This window comes from Benincasa hispida, chromosome 10, assembly GCF_009727055.1.
Source record: "Benincasa hispida cultivar B227 chromosome 10, ASM972705v1, whole genome shotgun sequence".
In the NCBI taxonomy this organism is placed as follows: domain Eukaryota; kingdom Viridiplantae; phylum Streptophyta; class Magnoliopsida; order Cucurbitales; family Cucurbitaceae; genus Benincasa; species Benincasa hispida.
The window spans coordinates 6,278,150-6,295,942 of record NC_052358.1 but is presented as its reverse complement, the minus strand read 5'-3'; the positions used below and the strand labels follow the sequence as shown (position 1 = coordinate 6,295,942).

Sequence of the window (17,793 nt, the reverse complement as noted above, 5' to 3'; positions counted from 1 at the left end):
TAAAACAAAATGCAATCTATAGTCTATTAAAAAAAATATGTAGAATCATTGAATAATAAAAAAAGGTTGTCAAACAAAAAAATCACCTTAAAATATTTAGTTAAGTTAGAAAAATTGCACTAAATACCCTTGACATATGAAGCACACTAAACACAAACATATAAACTATGCAGACATGTAAACTCAACTAAATATCCCAAACAACTTTAAAATATCAGTTTGGTCCTTGTAATTTGAAATTTGTACAAATTAAGTCACTACACTGTCAAATGTCCAATTAAAGTATGTGTATAAATTTAATTTATAATTCTAATTAATTTATTGTTGATTATTTAAAAAAAAAAGTTTATCATCTATTATTTTACTATAAATCTTAGAAACATATTCCATGTTATATTTTATTATATGAAAATTATCATTATCATTGTTGGACCAATTTCAATAAAAATAAATTTCATGGATTAAATTTAAGATGTATCGAAAATGTAGGAACATTAAAATTAAACAAACTCAAAATAATATTAAAAAAAAAAAAAAAAAAAAAAAAAAAAGGTGAGCGGTAATAATAATGCATTATTTCCAGATGCCTTACATGCCTAAAAAACTAACGAAGTCACGAGAGTAAAAACATAGAGATGCGGGGGATGTGATTCAGTGCTACATTTCACACCGTAGAAGACAAACTGAGACAGTGATGATTGCCATCACGTACCTTCATTAGCCCAACACATTCATATGCCAAAATCATGGCCCTTCATTTTCTTTCCCCATCAAGAAATTCTCTCTCTCTCAGTGTGAGCCATTTTCACACGATAAAAACCCTTTCTTCTCTGCCCCTATTCACACTCAAGAAGCCCTAACAGAAAGACTCTCCTTGCTTGCTTAGGTGGGGGAAGGTCAAAAATAAAAGGTGAGTTTGGATTATAAGCTCAATTTAATTAATGTTGTTTTCCCAATAATTATGTTTTAATTCTACTTATTATTATCAATCATATCTTTATTGTTCAGACCTATCATACAAATAACGATCATATGTCTAAATGTGGTGTATGCAGAATTCAACTCTAAGTAGAAATGATTTCGAGATTATTAAGTCTTCAGTGGCGCGTAAGGTTCATGAAGCATGTGTTTAAGAAATATAGGTTTAAAGTGCAAATTTAAATAAATGGTCTAGGTTTAAAAATTAGTGTAAGATCAAGTGAGGTTAGAATATAGTTTAAATTAATGACTGAACGAACATACTTAATTGATATTCGACTGTATTAAAAATCACGAGATCTGTCATTTTAGCCTTGTGAAAGTTTGTAGTAAAAGAAAAGTTTATGACATTAATTTTCTCTGTCCAAGAGTTATGATTAGGGTAGGCTGAAACCTAACACGTGCGAGACATGCCGTGTGATCCGAAATCAGAATGGGCCGTTTTTGTTTAATCCCATCGAAAGCATTATGGGCCTAGCCCAATAATACTAATTTTTCACTTTAAAAAAATTATACAAAATTCAAACCTACCCTAAAAATAGAGAAAAAGAGAGTTAATTTCATATTTATTATTCTGATATACAGCTCATTTTTATATCATTAAAAAAAAATATATACTCCTATCTATTATTTTACTTCACGACACATTATTAAACGATTTATTAATTTATTATTAATTTCTTTTATGTACACCACATAGTTCTTAAATTCTACTTTTGTGATAAATAATAAATTGAGGTAGTATGGAAATTTTTATATTGTCAAAATACTAGAAATTTATCGTTTTATTTTATTGTTTTTTAATATTCATTTTTCCCATATGTATGTGCTTTAAAACCAATACTAGCTAATTTCTTTTAATAATTGTGGTATCCAAATAAATCTAAGAATAATTAGATGTTTGAATTTTAACTTAACAAGTTCACAAATTTTTTTTTCCCCACTCAGCAAGCTACTATTGAGAAACGCAATGGATCCAAGCTATTCAAAAATGGACCCATCAGGTTTATTTTATTTTTCTACAAAATTTATAAGATTTTAAATTTAGTAGTGATTTAATGTAACGTGAGTAGTATAGTCTCTTTCAATTATGGTTGAATTTTGTGTACATAGAGTTCGAGCCTACGGCTTCGGAGTTGAAAGATCTGCAAAGAGAGCTCGACGACAAGACGAAAAAGATGGAAAAGATGAAGAAAGAGATTGAAGCTACAAAAGTTTGTTTGGAGAAGAAGGAGAAGAAAATTTCAGAGAAAGAAATGGAAGAATTTAAGGGGTTGTGTGAAAAATACAATAGCTTGAGAAAGGAATACAATGAAACATTGGAGAAACAGACAAGGGAATCCTAGGAAAATTGTGTAATTAATGACCAAAGACTTGAATGTCTCTAGCATGTTGTTTAAATTATTAATAAAATCCAAATTAATTTATTTATGTCTCTTTAATTCCTAACAATAATTCTTCTTTCTATGTTTATTTTTAGGCCTACATTTTTTAAAAAAAAACAAATAAAATAAAATCCAACTCTGATGTAGCCAATTTTGGATATGATCTCCAGCTAAAACAGAGTTTATGTCCTTGGATTAATTTGGAATTTTCTAAATCAATATTTGTAGTGCTGTAATTTCCAATGTGTATATAAATATAATATATACTTTTTAAAACTCTTGTATTTGGGCAAGCAAATCTAAGTTAAATCCTATTGTAATGTTGAATAAATGGTAAAATTAACACGTTTAATTAGACAAAATTTGCTTTTTTATCGGTTACCGTAGTTAGGTTTTCAAATGATCCAACAATTCGAGTTATTCCATCCAAATTATGAAAATTAGATTGACTAGTTTTGTTTTTTTGATTTCATTGGATTGAAACTTTTCTATTTTTATTAGGTTCGGTTGGGTCTCGAATTGATTTTTTTTATATATTTACTTTTAATAAAATTTATTGGTTAATCCGGTCCAACTTGAATTACATAGGTATTAATAAAAAGAATATTTATTTTTAAAATTGATGAATTTGTAAATTCTTACTTTTTTTTTTCTTTTATGAATGTTTGTTTTGTTTAAAGTTTATAATAAATATCATGAATATTTGATATTTAACTTTTGAGTTTTATGAGATTTTAGTTATTAGACATGTGTTGTAGATAAATTTAAGTATTTTAAATTAACGGAATAATAATAATAATAGTAACCCGATAACTCAATCAATCCAATCCAACACGAATTTTGAAGGTTGGATTAGTTTGGTTTGTCGAGTCTTTTGGGTTGTCGATCTGACCAACCCGAATTTTTGTATTGGTCTAAAAACACTTCACAACCAACTCAACTTGACCCATGTATATCCTATATAGAGCACGTTTAAATTGTCTTGAGAAATAAGTGTTTTTCAAAAAATTCATTTTTATTTAAATATTTTTTTTTTATAAAAATTGATTAAAATATACTTGAAAATCTATTTTGAATGGTGGTCAAACACTCAAATTTCTTTCTAAATGATTTATTTTTAAATTAAAATATAATCCACACACCTATAATATGATTGTTTTCTTTGTGTGTTAGGACTATATGCAAATATATGATTATAGTCGATCTAAATATTTTGTTTTATTTATTTTTAATTATATATAAAGATTTTAAGGGTTTGTTAATTGAGACCATGCGAATTTTGTTGTGATCACGTTAATTCAAATATTACAATTGAGGGTTTTTCTTAATATAATTTTTTAAATCTTTAAATATGTTTTAGCTTGTTTTTTTGTGGGTTGATTATTTTTATTTTTAGATTTTATTGGTTTATAAACCATTGTTCAAATGCTTTAATTTTTAGAATGTATTTAACTACACAATGACGAGAAACTAATTATCATCTCTAAAGCTAATTATTCAGTCATTCATCCTATAAACAATGTTAGAAATTAAAGTTAGATTAAAAAATATTTTTAATCTCTAAATTTTTATTAAAATAACAATTTAGTTCTTGAACTTTAATCGATAAGGTTTAGTTCACGTACTTTCAATTTTATAACAATTTTTAGCAATCTATAACAATTTAACTCTACATACTTTAATAAGTAACAATTTAATTTATCTACTTTATAATAACCAGTTAAGTCTTTATCATGAAAAAAAAATTGTAGGATTCAATAATTTTTTAATTTATACATGTAGATCAATAAACTGACTAGAGATCATTAGACCATAAATAATAAGTTATTATGTAATAAGAATTAACAATTAGTTTTAATAAGAATTTTTATGATAAAAATTAAATTGTTACTTATTAAAGTTAATAGACTAAATAATTACAATTTTAGAGTTGTAAAGGTTAAATAGATCATTATTTATTATAATACAGTGCATATTGTTACTTTTGAAATGAATTATTGAATTGAAACTGATTTGATTTTCTCATTTTATATATTAAAACTATCTTCACTAACTTTGTTTCTCAGTCCATCTCTCTGATTGTTTTTTTCTCTTATGATTGAAATTAAAATTATACCAACCAACCACTCAACAACATATTTGTCTTGGAGTGAATGTTTTTTCTTCTTACCAAATCTTTTTTTTTTCTTTTTTTTTTCTTAGGGGATAAGAAAATTTTCCCAAGCTCTTAATATTATATCAAATGGAATCTGTTTTATAAATTGAACCTTTTTGCCCCCACACCACAATAAGAACAATATTGTGCTTTTCAATACTATTGATAATTCATATGGCATCCTTTTCATAACCATCTTGATAATATGGGTTTTCTTATTATACATGTTGTGTAAATGTATAGATGATGTAAACAAATTTCATACTATATATAAACTAGTCACCAACCATAGACTTTTCACCCCCTCAATCATTTGCAACATATATGGCCTTTAAAATTCAACCCAATATTATAATTATGAAAATTATAGGTTAGGAACAACAATCCTCTAAATATCTATTTCGTAAGTAACCTTCATAACTTCATATCATTGGAGATAATTGTTTTTATTTATATACCCACGATCATATTAATAAAAACTGCATTTATACCACTAAATACTTTTTATATTCCATGTTTTTTTCTTAATTACTGATAGTTAACAACCAAACATAATTATCACACAACAAAAATACATTGCAACACAATAAAAGATTGTACCAAAACAATGTTTTCCCCCCTTTTAATTAACTCCTTATCGAGTAAACACCTCGAGTGGAACATCTCTTTCTATTGAGATGTGAGTTAAATTGTGGATTTGGATTCAAGTGACTTATATGACCTCTCTTAAAAAAGGGTACAGTATGAAAATTATATACGATAGTACTCACACAATTTTCTTTTCTCTAAAATGAACTAAATATATGCAATGGAATACAAAATTAACTAATTCAATTGTCAAATAAGTATGACTTGACATAGTATTTATACTATAAACCTCGAAATTAAGATTTCGATTATACTAATCCGCATATTCTTAAAGGAAAGTTAGGTAATTTAATTATAAGCTATGGTTAATTTACCTGTTAAAAGTGACCATATTTAAGTGAATTACCTTTATTTTATACTCTATGGAAGATTTTATATATGAAAAAGAAATATATATAAACATACACTATATGGAAGATTAATATAATGAAATTATGAAATAGTATAAGAGAGAGTCAACTTGTCATGTTGTGACAAGTATTTTAAGAAACCCAAAAATGAAAATTTTGCCTTAAAATTTGATTTTTGAATTGATCATTGTGATAAGAGCAAGGAAGGGGATGGACCCAACTTCCCAACCCCAATAATATGAAAAGGAAAAAGGGATAGAAAATAAAGGAAAAAAATAAAAAGGAAAAACCCAAATGAAGGGGATTGAAGAAGCTACAAACACAACACATGATATTGAAAGCGGCCTTAGAAGATCAAAAACAGAGCCAAAGAAAGCAATCGGCTTCTTTTTCTTTTATCAAACTCACACCTGTGATTAAACTGTTGAAAATCCATACAAATCTCTCTTCCTCTCTATCTCTTTCTCTCTCTTCCCTTTGATTTTTGCCTTCCAACCCAAGGAAATAAACTCCCACCTCAAAAATACTCTTCCCACTTTCCATTTCAATCCCATTCATACTTCCCCAAATTCAGTATGATCGTTGTTTCTGCATTGGGTTTCAATCGGTCTGCCATTGATGGGCGGCCTCGAGCTTTCAAAGGAAACCTGTGTTCTTGACCCTCTAAATCAACAGACCCAGCTCCGACTTCCAGATTTATGATGATTCAATTTCTTTGAGTTGCCAAAACCTTGCCCATAGGACATGAATTCATCAAGCTTCCACGATAATGCTTCTGGGTCTTCGAATTCTTATGATGGGTATTCCAACTTTAGTTTCGTTACGCAATCGGTTCCTCGATCGAAGTCTGGTCTTACGAGGCCGAGGATGACGAAGGTGAGAAGGCAAGCGAATTCACAGGATTTCAGGTCTGCGGCGGCGTTCCCGGAAATGTTTCGGCCGTCCACCGGGAATTCATTGCCAGTATCGTTTTGGGGTGGTCAGGATTCTGTCTCCGGTAAATCGGGTGGGATTGAGAATCAGCCATTTGTATTTGGAGAAAATAGGAGCACCACCAGCTCGAATTTGGAGAGGTCAGAAAGAGAAGTTTTTGATGGAATGAAGAAATTGAATATCGCAAGTGTAGATGAGGCTCCGATTGCTAGAGATGGGAAATTCAGCTTCAATGGAGGTAATAGCAGTAAAACCGAGGTTTCTGATAAAGGAGGCGACAAAGCCATTGAATCAAAGCTTCCGGATGACATGGGGAAATTGAACATTGAAGAAGGGCAAGGTAATGCTGCACGAATTGACAAAACTAGAAATGAACGTTCGAGGTTGAGATCAAATGAACAGGCTAAATTTGGTCTGTGGAGCAGTAATGTTGGTGATCCTCTAGTTTCAGAACTCCCTAACAAGTTGGAGCATTTGAACATTAAAGATATTGGCAGTGCTGCATTTAAAGCTGATGGTGTGGATATATTCGGATTGGACAAGGGTAAGGGTGTTACAAGCTTTGATGTTGGAAGCTCAGCAGATTCTCTCCCCGAGAAGATAAAAGGTTTGAACATAAAGGGCACATCGAATTCAACAAATATCAACACCCACAAGGAAGAAAAATTTGTCCCTGAAAGCAACCAAAGGACCGGTGGTAATTTTGTTGAGCAAAAGGATACTTTGTTGTCGAGAAAGATGGAGGAGATGAAACTAGATAAAAGGACGCCTTCATCTGGAGGAATTGCAGAGACGACAGAAGTGCAAAGTTCTAGCGATTTAGATCGAAATCCTAATCAACCATTGGCCACAGACATTAAATCTCAGAAGGAGTACAAGGACATGGGAGGTAATCAGGTTCCTACATATGCACAAAAGGACGGGAATGATCAAAATGGTATGGCTATGCCTTCTTCAATATTTTATAGTGATATGCAATTTAATGCTGTTGGTAGTACATTTCAAGTAAAGGATACAAACAGAAACAAAGAAACATTTTGCTTTCGCTCTAGGACTAAACAAGAAAATCCTGGATCATCTTTTGTAGAATTTGAAACGCCAGATGTCAAAACAAACATTTTTTCTGCTGGAATGGGTCAAAATTTTCAGTTCAATGCACAGAGAGATCCAATTAAAGAATTTGGACCAAAGAGTAGCAGTGGAAGATATAATCCTACCACGGTACAGTTGCATGTTGATCACGAAACTCTGGACTTTGTTTCAAGGGAAAGGGATCCTCTGGAGAGAGACAAGGCATCTGAACCCTATTCACCAATGGATGTTTCACCATATCAGGAAACGTTAGCTAGTGATCCAATCTCTCGTGAAAATTCTGTGACATCCAATGAATCACTGAATCTTGACAACAACTCTGTTGAATTTGATGAGTTACAACCTGAGGTCTTAACTGATGTTATAGATGAAGATCTGCTTAACGCTGCAAAAAACTTAAATATAAGTGAACCTGCTTTGAGTGCGACTGAAGTAGAAGGAGATGGTGGCTCTCTTTACCATTCTTATACCAACCGTGGTGCTGAAGGTCCTCTGGAAGAATCTGTTTCAGGTGCAGATACTGAAAGCTACAAATCTGCAAATGAAGAGTTGGATTTAAGTGGTGATCTAGCAGCTATTTCAGAAGAAACAGAAGCCAGTTCAAGTTTGAAATTTGAGAGGCAGGATAGCGATGACAGGAAGCAATTTAGTTTTGCTTCAAATTCAGAGGATACTTCCAGGTCGAATTTTATATTTGCTGCCTCTTCTGCTGCTCAAGGTCAATTATCTACATCCAAACGCCAATATAAAAAGAAAAGTTGGGGAAAAGTTGGTCAAGATTCTCATATGTCCCCAACACTTGGTATTGAAGTTCCATTGTCGTCATCTTCTGCGCAATTCGTTACATTTTCTGGGAATTCATCACCGATATCGTCTCAGAAAAGTCAAAAAGGAGATCCATCTATGGCTCAACACAAATATGGAGTTGACTCTTGGGTGAACAAAGGCCCGGAGATGAAGCAAGAGTCTGTTTCTACTATAGCAGCAACTGTTGCTGCCCAGGAGGCTTGTGAAAAGTGGAGATTGAGGTTAGTGTTTTGGTGCTTATGATTTTTTATTGCCATAGATATTAATATCATACAAGGTGTGTCCTTGGAATTTTCATTTCAATTAGGTGATTATCTTCAACTTTGGCATTGCCAGCTTCAAGATTTTCTCTCTTTTATTTGCAAAATATGTTACAGAGGCAACCAGGCATATGCAAGTGGTGATTTATCCAAGGCTGAGGATCATTACACTCAAGGGGTGAATTGTATTTCAAGAGATGAATCGTCTAGAAGCTGTCTCAGGGCTTTGATGCTTTGTTATAGCAATCGTGCAGCAACTAGAATGTCTCTGGGAAGATTGAGAGACGCAATCAGTGACTGTACAATGGCTGCTGCTATAGATCCTGGCTTTTATAAAGTGTACCTTAGAGCTGCAAAGTATGGCCTCACTGTTTCTTTATTGTCTTTCTTGGCTTGTCTTATTCTGAGTTTGATACACACATATGCACATGTCCGTAGCTCTTTAAGGTTACTTTGATTGACTTGCTATATTGAGTTAAAAGTAATGTTTTCATTCTCAATAGTTAGTTGCTTAAGCATTTTTCTAACTGTATGTCCGATGCATGTTTGTATATTTAGCTGCAATTTTATATACATTTTGTGGGCCTACATGTTGCGTTGATATGATAATGATAACCATCACCTATTTTCTTGAGTGTGTTAATGTGACCTTTTTTTTAGGTTTCAATTTAGTAAATGATTTCACCCAAAGATTATAATGACTAACAATAGTACAGCAGTTGGTTTGAATATGGTAGGTTTGCCTGAAACATAAGTCATCTTATCCAAGGAACAAGTGAGTTGTTTGACCTTGGGGGGAGGAACAATAGAATCTTAAAGAAAGTGTATTAATATGTTTCTCTTTGGGGGTTGGTGACAGACGCTTTTTGTAATTATTTGTTAGGTTTTATTTTGCTTGATTCGTGCCCTTCCTTTAGGGGTGTTCCCTTTTGTGGGCTTAGAATTTTTTAATGCTTTTATATTCTTTCATTTTTTTTCAACGAAAGTTGGGTTTTCATCTCAAAAAGATAAAATCGAATTGTTAAGAGCTTATAATATTTAGCATCGGAGAGCTTTATTTAATATCCTTAATAGGTGGCCTTAAGATTTTAACACTTAACCTAAAATGCATTTGAGTTTACAGCTTGCCCTTTTGACCATTAGATAGACATAGGAAGCTACACGTGCTCACATATAGAAAATTTTGTACTAGACCAACAGAGAACATATAAGACAAAAAGAATAATTTTGTTCCTCCTATCATCATATGTTCTGGTCGTACCAGGAATGGTTTGTTAATGGTTCTTTTTGTAAAAATCAGAAACCTTTTACAATAGCAGATTCTGGTTGTGCTTGGTTGCAGTACACATTCTCTATAATGAATAATTTTTTTGTATAGAAATGTTTTAGACTTCTTATGGTTGGAACTATGAGTTGAAGTGGATCTTGACAACTCTGCTCATAACGTATCACTGAAGTACTATCTTATGAATTAGCTGTTACCTTGGCCTTGGGGAAGTTGAGAATGCGATACAATATTTCAAGAAATGCCTACAGCCTGGAAATGATATCTGTGTGGACCGCAAAATTGTAGTGGAAGCATCTGATGGCTTGCAAAATGCTCAGGTAAAAATTTCTTTCTAGGATATGATATTGTTTAGTATTTTGTTCTCTTTGACGTGTATATTAACATCTTTAGTGGAAGTTTAGTTTGTGCAATGATTATAAAAGCAGTGAATAATCTATCCATGAATAGTGGAACTCAATTTATCTCTTTGCTTCCACATGGTGTCCTCAGTCCCATATTTTTTGAAATTGTGACCAGTTGGGCTTCCTTTTTGTCACTATTTAGTCTTATTGGAATATTTCATCTCTTATTTCTTGCATGGTCTTTCTCTCAGCACAGTCTACACTCTACAGTTTCTTATACAAAAAAAACCAATGAATATTTTCATAATTCTTATTCTTAAACATACAAATAATATACTTTTATGCCAATACTATTTGGCTAACGAATATTGGTTTGGTGGGCTTGGTCGTTATTTTTTCCTTCAAGCATTTAGAAGTTGGAATATTTTGAGTACTAGTTTAGTTCTTGAAAAAAGTTGATACAATGTTACACCCCAATTTTTCTACTTTTTATCGTGAACCGTGTGTTAACTTGAACCTCCACAAAATTTTCAATCTTTTTGTTTCTTTTGATAGAGACAAGCTTGTTGAGGAAGGTACATGTGGGTTTTTTCAAAAAACTAGGTTAGGTTTTAGGTTTAGTTGATCATTCACTTTTAATAGGTGTGACAGGAGATTTCTGTATGTCCAAGTCTTATTGTTTGTACTGGCTTGCAGAAAGTGTCTGAATGCATGAAACGTTTAGCCGAACTTCAGCTAAGAAGCACATCCAGCGATATGCAGAGTGCGCTGGAATTAATTTCTGAGGCTTTGGTAATAAGCTCATGCTCAGAAAAATTACATGAAATGAAAGCAGAGGTTCTTTTTATGGTTTGTTGCACTCCCCTATTGTTATTGTTGTTTTCTCTCTCTCTTTCTCTCGTTTCTTCTTTTTCCTTTGTTTTCTTTTGGGATAATACTATGGGATTTTACTGCAAGTAAACCAACTTTCATTTTCATACGAGAGCTTCTAATCTTCATGCAGCATGACAATGTTTTTTTTTTTATTTATTAAAAAAAAAATTGCAGCTTCGAAGATATGAGGAGGTGATTCAGTTTTGTGAGCAGACTCTAGATTCTGCTGAAAAAAATTCTTGTTCAGAAGATTTAGTCAGTCAAACCTCTAATCTGGATGCTTCTGAAATCTTAAAGAAGTTTTACTTCAGGATTTGGCGATGCCGCTTGACACTCAAGTCCTACTTCCTTCTGGGAAAACTTGAGGAAGGTCTGGCTTCTTTAGAAATGCAAGAGGAGAGAGCGTCTACAATGGTTGGGTAATTTGTTATGCTTCCTGATATGACTAGTATAGAATTCATAATCTCTTCTTTTCAGCTGGGAAACGGATAAAAAAGTAAATTGAAAAGAAGACAAATTAGAGAGGAAAAGGATTGTTTTTATTTTTTCTTTCAGAAAGTGGAATTGTGGGACTTCCCCAGTTTGACAGTTTTAAGTTCCAGGAATGGGAGAAAGTTTCTGGAGACATCAATACCTCTAGCCATTACCATGAGGGAGCTCCTTCGTCACAAGGTATCCTAAGTGAATTGCTTTGTATATGTGCATTACTATTTCAAAAGTATGTCTCTGGATTTGAGGCTCCTCTATTCTATCAGCCATGACTTGATCATATTCATTTTTCGTTGTTTCATTTCAACGATCCTTCAAATATGCAGAGAAGCCACGTCCTATTCAAATTTAAACTCTTCATGATATGTAAATTACCAATTGTATGTTTACTACTGTGCGTCTAAGTGGAAGTGCATGTAAAAAGAGCAAATAATTTTGGTGAAATTGAAGTTCTACTAGGCAGCATCAAATGTCTTTGTTAGATGATATAATATTAAATTTACCTTCACCCATCAATTTAAGCTTTTGGGTCAACCAGTGATTTAACATGGTATCAGATTAGGTGGTCCAAGAGATCCTATGTTCAAACCCCTGTAGTGCTATTTTCTCTCCAATTAATATCGATTATCATTTTCCGGGTTTTCTACATATCTCAAGCTCACAAGTGAAGAGGAGTGTGAGATGATATAATATTAAATTTACTTTTACCTATCAACTTAAGCTTTTGGGTCAATAGGTGATTTTAACAATAAATCATTTTAAATATTTTTATTTCAATTTAGTTGAGTGGACACCTTATCTCCATAGTCTTTTTCCCGCCCAAATGATTGCAGGCTGCTGGGAATGAAGCATTTCAGGCAGGGAGGTATGCAGAAGCCGTTGAACATTATACAGCTGCTTTGTCATGCAATGTCGAGTCACGTCCCTTCACAGCTGTTTGTTTTTGCAATCGGGCTGCTGCATACAAAGCTCAGGGCCAAGTTATTGATGCTATTGCCGATTGTAGTCTTGCTATAGCCCTTGATGAAGAGTATTTCAAGGTAATTTTTTTTCTTTCATCATTACTATTTTCTGAGAATACTAGGAACTGCCTGTCAAAACTTATCTAGGTGGTGCATAGAAAGAACATTTGATTCAAATAAAATTCTGCTTGGTATTTAAAAATGGTTGAATTTAGTTTGGCAATAGTCCTTGGGATGAGTAGTGTTGGAATCTGGCTCTTTCGTACAAGCTTTCAAAATAAACACTCAATTTTATTTGCACTACAATGAATGGTATGACAAGGATTTATAGTATGCTTATATTGAATGTGATGGACAAAAACCGGGTCAGGTACATCGAAGGCTTTCTTCTAAAAAATGACTTCTAGGTCTTGCATCCACTTTCTTGTGAAGTAGGTATTGATGACTTTCTCATTTTCATTTAGAATAAGTTTATGAACAAATTTTGTTAAGTATCAATATCTCAAAAGCATGCCCTAAAATGGAGTGAACTTTATTCTTGATGTTTTAAGAAGCTAAAATTTTAAATTGGATCCTTTTAGTTGAACGAGAATTGAGATGCTTAAAGCTTTAACATAAATAAGCAGAAAAGAAATGCTCGTTAAAGTGCAACTTTTTTTACGTGCTCCCTGCTTCAATTTGTCCTTTCTTTTTCTTCAGTGTTGGACGGATTATCTGGCTATCATTTCATTTTTGTGTTTAGTGATCGAGTTACCTTTTTCTGTAAAGTATAAATAAAAAGTAAATAAAAACACACAACAAATACCAGACGGTTTTCAATTTTAACTATAAAGGCGATATCAAATAATTTTAAAAATATCTAAACATAATTTCGAGAAAAAAATATCCCCTAATTCTTCTTGGTTTTCTCGAAGAAAAATTAGAATGTAAATGAACACTAACATAAATCATAACATGTTCTAATTGAGCTTTTATATTCACAGGCAATTTCTAGACGGGCCATTTTGTATGAAATGATTAGAGATTACGGTCAAGCAGCTAATGATCTCCAAAAGCTTGTATCACTTTTCTCGAAGGAATTAGAGAAGACATTTCAGTATGCTACTTCTGATAGATCAAGTACCAGTACAAATGATTTGAGACAAGCTCGTCTCCGGCTTGCAGAAGTTGAAGAAGAATCAAGAAAGGAAATTCCATTGGACATGTACCTTATTCTGTAAGTATATCACCCATCATATAAAAGATCTGTTAAGTAATAGCTGGCTTTCTTTGAGATGTTGCATTTGGGAGTGAAAATAGCGATCTAGTTATTTATTAGATTTTTTTAAAGACTTAGTCTTAAAATAATTTGTTTTTTCAATCAATGCAATGGTCGTAATTTTATAACTCAATAGAAATATTCAAATACTAACGAAACCTTTTTCCCCTTCCATTTGAGTTTTTGGTTGATGTTATGATCGACATAATGCTTCATATAAGCACCTATTTATGTTATTCCCTGTCCCCCTCTTTCTGGATTAGAATTCATGTCATTCAAGTCATTTCAAGTGTCAACCAAAATGTATAATCTACTCTTCTGCCTTGATTTCTTGTATCCGTCTTGGTATAGTTTTTTGTCTGCTGGGCACAGTAATCCCTTGTGCATTACATAGGATGGCACGGTGCTTATTTAACGGGGCAAAGAGCCTAAGTAGATCCCACATTGTGAACTACCTTGGAAGATTTAAGCAACAGTGCAATAACATTTATTAGTTTAGTCGTATGCTTTATGTAGTTTGTAATTGACAACTACATTAGTTCAGGACAATGGTCCAGCTCAAGATGATAGAGGAACCTTATTGTTGTTTGTAGGTGGTTTAGGCTATTTCATTTCATCTTTTAAAAGAACAGTTAGGAACCAAGGTAGTATGGGATGTCTTTGTCCTACATTGGTTAGAATGGGATAACCAATGTGGTACTTGAGTAGCTTGGCTCTCCAACCTCAATAGCTGGCTTTTACTATTGTTAGGTACTTAAGCACCTTGGAGAACCACATCCCAAAAGCTAGCTATTGGGGTGGGAGCGCCAAGCCAATTAAGTACCACATTGGTCATCCCATTCTAACCAATATGGGACAAAGGCATCCCATACTACCTTGGTTCCTAACATTAACCTCCGCAAAAGTATTAGTTTTATTATCAAAGTGAGCTTAGCTCAATAGGCATAAAATGTGTTAACAACCAAGAGGTCTATGGTTTGAAACCCCCACACTTATTATACTCTCAAAAGTATTAGTTTTATTGATAACAAAGGTTTTGGCATGCAGTTTTTGGGCACTGAATGTACATAATGAATTGCACCTAAACCTTAGCAGTAGGATGAGAAATTTGAGAGAAGAGGTCCTTTAAATTTCAGCTATGAGAATCATTAGTAATTTAACTTTGATGGCAGGGGAGTTGATCCATCTGCATCTTCAGCTGAAATTAAGAAGGCGTACAGGAAAGCTGCTCTCAGATACCATCCAGACAAGGTTTAAGTTTTTTTCTACGTTGTTGATATGCTTATTTGTTTTGTGTGTATTCTTAATATTGGTTGTTCATTTGATTAGGCTGGCCAATCCTTGGCTAGAGCAGACAATGGAGATAATGTGCTATGGAAGGATATAGCTGGAGGAGTCCACAAAGATGCTGATAAACTTTTTAAAATGATTGGAGAGGCATATGCAGTACTCTCAGATCCTATTAAGGTAACTGAAAGATTCCTATCATCTTCTCTGCCCAATTGGAAGAGTTCTTTTGGAAGGGGGGGTTCTTCTCCAACTTTTGATAGAAATTTCATTCATTCATGAAATGTTTTATTGTTATTTATTTTTTAAATAATAAATAAACAAAGGCATCTTTGTTGCTGACATTTGTTTAATTCTTTTTTCTGCCTACCCCCCTCCCCCCTCCCTCTCTCGGAAGGCGCCCTGCAGGGAGAACTCCAGTTTTACAAGTCACTCTCACATATTATGTTGGGCATTCTTTTTTCTATACTTCTAGGTTAATAGAGCTCGATACATTTTATCAGATGATTATAGCCTTATAGGTAAAACTGATCTTTTTTTTTCAGCGCTCACGATACGATGCGGAAGAAGAGATGAGGACTGCCCAGAAGAAACGCAATGGAAGCAGCACCCCTAGATCACATACAGATGTTCATCAAAGTCATCAATTTGAAAGAAACAGCGTTAGGCCTCAGTGGCAAGATCTATGGAGAGCTTATGGCGCTCGAGGATCGGAATTTCCTCGATCAACCAGGTATTCGTAAGAACTCTACACCAACACGTCATGATAGAATTCAGGCTTTCAAATGAGGTTTTACACTAGGGCTCATCAAATAATTGATCGTTTGGTCAAGAAATCCAGCAGCAGTTTTGACCCCTCTTAGTGAAACCGGCCAAAAGTTGAAAATTGGTTCATAGGGAATCTTGATGGCTAAATCTCGCAAAAGAGGTGGAGGTTTGATCTGATCCTTAACACATCAATCTTGATGCCATGGAGGAAGTAAAATGAATGTGTTTCAGTTTTTCATTTCCAGCTAGTAGCTTGTTCATATGATTGAGAGTGATAGATTTGATTATAGAGTGAAAAAGAAAAGAAGAAAAAGAGGAAACGTAACATTATAAAACAAAACAAAACACGACCTTACTTGAACAGGATCCGTTCAATAGGTTGTACAATTGTGTCCTTGAGTTCTAAAAAACAAAACAAAAAGAAGGATGATGATTTGAAGCTTTTCAAGATTTTTCCTTTCCTTTGAACAATATTTTATCCCCATCTTTTCTGGGGGGTGACAGAGGAGAAGTGTGTAGTTGTTCTTAGTACCATGTACAGACAGAAGAGATGAATTATGAAGTGTGTTACAACTTACAACATCTATTAATGGCTGGCTGAGTTTCTAACAAGATGCTAACACAAGAAAGAAGGATAATTCTTACAGTTTAGAGCTTCAACAATGTGGTAATTGCCATTTCTTCATTTTGTTTTCGTGTGTTCGATGTGCCCTCTTCGTTTTTTACTCTTAATATCGAATTTTGATCTGTGGGTGACAAATTACACACTCCAGAAATGACTTCATGTGATCGTTATTTTATTCTTTTAGTTTTTTAAAGAGTTATGTATTATGAAAAAAGAAAGAACTGCAGACTGACTGTGAACACTTTGGCATGAGTTCTTCATTTTGTAAATGGATTTTTGGAATGAAGTTTTATGAATACCAATTTAGGAATTTTTGTGTTAGATTTAGTTTGGAAACATACACTATAAAGGTAGTTATGACTTCTGAAACATAATTTAGATATTGGCTCATTGTTTGAGGTTCCTAATCTTGCATTATTGATAAATGCAGATTTATTATCCTCATCTAGAAAGGGCTTTCATTAAATAGTTAGTTGCAGGTTGAGCAATTGAATAAAAAATTTAGTGTGGACTGGACTAGAAACAATAATTTCAAGTTTTCATTATATATTCAAGTCCTCAAAATTAAAAGAAAACAGCAATAGTGACATGTTTTTCAAAGTTTCAAACCTAAACATTAAAAGCTATAATGTAAGGAAAGAAACCTACTTTCCTAATGGTTGAGTCATTCCCAACAAATACTATTATCATTTATTTCATATTGTCTTGTCTTTATCTGTTGTTCTATTAACTATTAAGAAATGTTAAGCTCTCTCTCAATTTCGACTCATACTCTCTTTTTTTCTTTTTGGTTGCATTAATATATTTTTTTAGATGCCGTTGCACTAATGTAATATTAGTCAACATAGTCTCTACCCTAATAAATGATCTACGGAAAGAAGTTGTAACGACCAAAAGAAATCTAATGTATTCTCAAGAAAATCCATAAATCAAATTTATAAATATAACTAATATTTATTAAGTTATCAACTTCGTATTTGATTTAGACTTTAGTTTTCCTCATTGAAATTGATATTGAAGTTGATGTTCCATAACAACTACACTATAACATAACCAATAAACATTTATTTAAAAGCAAGGACCTTCTCTCCATATCTATCGAAATGATACTCAGATGCAGTGGTAGACGGTTTTCTCGTAGGCAAGGCACCCATTACTCCTCTGTTGAGATGCAACCTACCATTGGAGTAACAACATCTTCGTTCATTGATCCCATCAACCAAGAACATAGAAGACGATGATCCCATCAATCAAGAACATTGAAGACGATCTTGTCTCATTCAAATAAGATATT

The 17,793-nt window shown here is 33.0% G+C and overlaps 1 protein-coding gene and 1 long non-coding RNA gene across 4 annotated transcripts; both read left to right on the top strand.

The window, feature by feature from the left end:
• Positions 1-789: 789 nt before the first annotated feature.
• LOC120089265 lies at positions 790-2,405 on the top strand. Its single transcript, XR_005485122.1, has 3 exons — positions 790-910; positions 1,927-1,982; positions 2,092-2,405. It is a non-coding gene; the product is annotated as an uncharacterized LOC120089265 (long non-coding RNA).
• A 3,389-nt stretch (positions 2,406-5,794) lies between these two features.
• LOC120087763 lies at positions 5,795-16,456 on the top strand. Of its 3 annotated transcripts, XM_039044652.1 has the most exons (12): positions 5,796-7,386; positions 7,537-8,569; positions 8,726-8,965; positions 10,084-10,213; positions 10,934-11,086; positions 11,285-11,529; positions 11,713-11,782; positions 12,433-12,639; positions 13,545-13,777; positions 14,992-15,070; positions 15,149-15,286; positions 15,652-16,456. In XM_039044652.1, the coding sequence occupies exons 1-12, from the start codon at positions 6,261-6,263 to the stop codon at positions 15,847-15,849; spliced, it is 3,852 nt and encodes a 1,283-aa protein (XP_038900580.1). In that variant the 5' UTR covers positions 5,796-6,260; the 3' UTR covers positions 15,850-16,456. The 3 variants fall into 3 exon arrangements, with proteins under 3 accessions (XP_038900579.1, XP_038900580.1, XP_038900578.1); XM_039044651.1 differs by having other exon boundaries at positions 5,795-8,569; positions 10,934-11,074; XM_039044650.1 differs by having other exon boundaries at positions 6,261-8,569.
• The last annotated feature ends 1,337 nt before the right edge of the window (positions 16,457-17,793 follow it).